This window comes from Notothenia rossii, assembly GCF_949606895.1.
Source record: "Notothenia rossii genome assembly, contig: scaffold_265, whole genome shotgun sequence".
In the NCBI taxonomy this organism is placed as follows: Eukaryota; Metazoa; Chordata; class Actinopteri; order Perciformes; family Nototheniidae; genus Notothenia; species Notothenia rossii.
In genome coordinates, this window is record NW_027639616.1 from 40459 (window position 1) to 45000 (window position 4542).

At 47.4% G+C, this 4542-nt stretch overlaps 1 protein-coding gene across 1 annotated transcript in view; it reads right to left on the reverse strand.

Annotated features, from left to right (window-relative positions):
• Positions 1-2039: 2039 nt before the first annotated feature.
• Positions 2040-4542, reverse strand: part of LOC307027602 (methanethiol oxidase-like) — an 11728-nt gene continuing 9225 nt past the window's right edge. The window contains exons 6-7 of the mRNA XM_079695882.1: positions 3740-3945; positions 2040-2921 (exon numbers count right to left, since the gene is read on the reverse strand). Coding sequence (XP_079552008.1) covers positions 2759-2921; positions 3740-3945 — 369 coding nt within the window. The 3' untranslated portion in view covers positions 2040-2758. The remainder of the gene's footprint in view (positions 2922-3739; positions 3946-4542) is intronic.

Below are 4542 nucleotides of genomic sequence, written 5' to 3' on the forward strand. Positions count from 1 at the left end.
CTTTTCAGGTTCAGAACCGGTTCTTCGGTTTAGCTCCGGCTCTTTTCACACCACCCAGAGTCCGACTGGTGCTGCGTTATTGCTTGCGTGCCTGCTTCATAAAGCCAAACCACGCAGAAACCCCTCACAGCTGACACCCACAACAACAACAATGGCCGATTGTGCTCCAGCTTCCTCTGTACCTCTTCAGAAGACCAGATCCCCAGCAGGTCGCTGGTCTCTTCAGTGGACCACTGCTGCTTGTTAACTTTCTCCATCGTTGTACAAACTGGATGAAACGCCGGCTTGTTGTTGTTGTTCAGGAGTTGATCCCGCCCCTGCCCCTGCCCCTGCCCCCGCCCCCGCCTCGACGTAAGCGTGACGTATGCGGTGCTTTTGCTCTGGCCAGACAATTTGTTGGTGCTTGAAACGAACCGGATTCCGGAGCTAGAGGCTGCTCCGCTGCGGTGTGAACAGGAAAACCCGGTGCTTTTCAAGCTCCAGCTCCGAACCGGCCCTGAAGCACCGTTGGAGTGAGTGAGAACATGTTTCAGATGGATCAGTCATTTGAAAACGTTCACACAGCAACAGGAAATGAAATCTCTTTTATTCGAGTGTTTCCAGAAGCTTTGCCCCAACGCTCCTCTGCATGGTAAATAACAACATCACCTTCTGGGTCATACAACTCTTATGGTGACGTCATGCTGACAGCTGATTGGTCCCATTGCTTCCTGGATCACCTGATCACAGCAGGAGGAGATCAATCACCTCTGATGCTAATATCAACTTATAGTCATTTATATATTTGAAGTTTTATGGAATTATATTCTTGCTGCACTTTTCATTTGGATTCTAATTTTAGAATAAAAAAGTGTATTTATTTATTATTTATTTTCACATTGAAATCACTTTCATGTCTGGATGTTTAAAAGTGTGTAAAACATGTTAGCTTCATCCGGTATGCTCTCTTCTTATATCTCACAGCTTAAAATCCTGCTTGATTATTTCCCACCGTCACAGAGTTTGTTTACATCGTGCAGCTGTTGGTTTCTAAAAGTAAAACACACACCAATTATGTTTCACCTTTTATTTCTCCACAGCGCTTCATATGTACTTTCACTAAATGTGTGTCAAATGCATCAACAAACACAAAGATGGACAACAAACAAGCAAATGTGTCCTGAGAGCAGTCAGCTGATCTGAGAGCAGTCAGCTGATCTGAGAGCAGTCAGCTCATCTGAGAGCAGTCAGCTGATCTGAGAGCAGTCAGCTCATCTGAGAGCAGTCAGCTCATCTGAGAGCAGTTAGCTGATCTGAGAGCAGTCAGCTCATCTGAGAGCAGTCAGCTGATCTGAGAGCAGTCAGCTGATCTGAGAGCAGTCAGCTGATCTGAGAGCAGTCAGCTGATCTGAGAGCAGTTAGCTGATCTTAGAGCAGTCAGCTGATCTGAGAGCAGTCAGCTGATCTGAGAGCAGTTAGCTGATCTTAGAGCAGTTAGCTGATCTTAGAGCAGTCAGCTGATCTTAGAGCAGTTAGCTGATCTGAGAGCAGTTAGCTGACCTGAGAGCAGTTAGCTGATCTGAGAGCAGTTAGCTGATCTTAGAGCAGTCAGCTGATCTGAGAGCAGTCAGCTGATCTTAGAGCAGTTAGCTGATCTGAGAGCAGTTAGCTGATCTGAGAGCAGTTAGCTGACCTGAGAGCAGTCAGCTCATCTGAGAGCAGTTAGCTGATCTGAGAGCAGTCAGCTCATCTGAGAGCAGTCAGCTGATCTGAGAGCAGTCAGCTGATCTGAGAGCAGTCAGCTGATCTGAGAGCAGTCAGCTGATCTGAGAGCAGTTAGCTGATCTTAGAGCAGTCAGCTGATCTGAGAGCAGTCAGCTGATCTGAGAGCAGTTAGCTGATCTTAGAGCAGTTAGCTGATCTTAGAGCAGTCAGCTGATCTTAGAGCAGTTAGCTGATCTGAGAGCAGTTAGCTGACCTGAGAGCAGTTAGCTGATCTGAGAGCAGTTAGCTGATCTTAGAGCAGTCAGCTGATCTGAGAGCAGTCAGCTGATCTTAGAGCAGTTAGCTGATCTGAGAGCAGTTAGCTGACCTGAGAGCAGTTAGCTGATCTGAGAGCAGTTAGCTGACCTGAGAGTAGTTGTAATGATTGGATGAGAGGAAGTGAGTGTTCGTGATTGGATGAGAGGAAGTGAGTGTTAGTGATTGGATGAGAGGCAGTGAGTGTTAGTGATTGGATGAGAGGCAGTGAGTGTTAGTGATTGGATGAGAGGAAGTGAGTGTTAGTGATTGGATGAGAGGAAGTGAGTGTTAGTGATCGGATGAGAGGCAGTGAGTGTTAGTGATCGGATGAGAGGCAGTGAGTGTTAGTGATTGGATGAGAGGAAGTGAGTGTTAGTGATTGGATGAGAGGAAGTGAGTGTTAGTGATTGGATGAGAGGAAGTGAGTGCAGAGGAAGTGAGTGTTAGTGATTGGATGAGAGGAAGTGAGTGCAGAGGAAGTGAGTGTTAGTGATTGGATGAGAGGAAGTGAGTGCAGAGGAAGTGAGTGTTAGTGATTGGATGAGAGGAAGTGAGTGCAGAGGAAGTGAGTGTTAGTGATTGGATGAGAGGAAGTGAGTGCAGAGGAAGTGAGTGTTAGTGATTGGATGAGAGGAAGTGAGTGCAGAGGAAGTGAGTGTTAGTGATTGGATGAGAGGAAGTGAGTGCAGAGGAGGAAGTGAGTGTTAGTGATTGGATGAGAGGTGTGTTATTGATGAAGCTACTCTGTGTCGTCCCTCTACAGCCAGATGTCTGAGGTGCAGTCCCCCCCGGGGTATCTCAGCTCGTGGGCCAGCGCCGGCCCGTCCGGTTCTTTACCGAAGTCCACCAGGAAGTCCTGGTTCAGGGAGAGGCCCCCCACCTCCGAGTCCACGTCCACCTGCATCATCACGGAGCCCTGCCTGCACACATTAACACACTCAATATACACACATAACCTCTGGACAGACAGCACGTTACACATCTCCTTCAAACCTCTGGATTTATTCAAGTTTCTCCCCAAAAATACATTTTACTCCACAACTTCATCATCAACACAGTTTGATAACGTCAACATTTATCTGCCCAATACTCGTTTTTACTGATAGAGCCTGAACACATCATGATGTAACTTCAAGCAGCCTTTGTTAGCAGCTAACAGCTCATCTCTCTGTGCATGCTTTTTAAAATGTGTGTCAGTACTGCAGTATTCAGCAGTATACTGTAGTACTGCAGTATTCAGCAGTATACTGTAGTACTGCAGTATTCAGCAGTATACTGTAGTACTAAAGTAGTACTCACTGGGTCAAGTCGGGGTAGAACTGCTTGTATATAGTAGTACTACAGAAGTATACAGTACACAGTAGTACACAGTAGTACACAGCAGTACACAGTAGTACACAGTAGTACACAGTAGTACACAGTAGTACACAGCAGTACACAGTAGTACACAGTAGTACACAGCAGTACACAGCAGTACACAGCAGTACACAGCAGTACAAAGTAGTACACAGCAGTACACAATAGTACACAGTAGTACACAGCAGTACACAGTAGTACACAGTAGTACACAGCAGTACACAGCAGTACACAGCAGTAAACAGTAGTACACAGTAGTACACAGCAGTACACAGTAGTACACAGTAGTACACAGCAGTACACAGCAGTACACAGCAGTACACAGCAGTACACAGTAGTACACAGCAGTACACAGCAGTACACAGTAGTATTCAGTACTCACTGGGTCATGTCGGGGTAGAACTGCTTGTCCCAGCCACTGAACAGAGACGTGGTGACGTACAGCCTCCTCCCATCCAGACTGAGCTGAAGCATCTGCGGCCCCCCGGGGACCCTGCGGCCCTGCAGGAAGCGGGGGGGGGGCTGGGGCTCCGGGTCCTCCAGGACTCTGATTGGTCCGTCACTGACGATGCTCCCGCCCAGAAACACCTGCAACAGACAGACGGGTCAGCAGCCTGTCTCACTCTCCGGGCTTTCACCTGTGCAGGTTTCAAGTCTCTCTCATCATGAGCTCGGCAGCTTCAGAGGAGACATGGAGGTGAGAAGCTGAAGTCCTCCTCCAGCAGAGCAACATGAATATATAGAGGACATAAAACACATGAAACAGATACAATAGTGCAACAGAATGTTTTGAGATGTGCACGTTAATACTAATAGAATCGAGATAGTGCACGAAGAGTCTATGAGTACAGGGAAGGTGATATGTAGATAAATAATCAGATGGATGTTCTTCACAGAGTTCAGGTGTTAAGCAGTCTTATAGGCAGTGGGATAAGGCGTCTCTGTCATCCCAGCTGAGGTTTAGCCACGCCCACAGGTGCAGGCGCTCCATAGCGCCCCCTCTGGACACAAGCTCAGTTTGAGGAAATGTAGACGAAAGTAGACGTGTTGTTGTTAATGTGTTTCTCTTTATACGTCCATGACGCTGATGCAGAGGTGGGCGTGACTACCGTGAGTTGGTCCTCCTATGGGACAGCTGCGCACAGTAAACCGGACATTGGACGTCCGTACTGGTCTCAAAACACA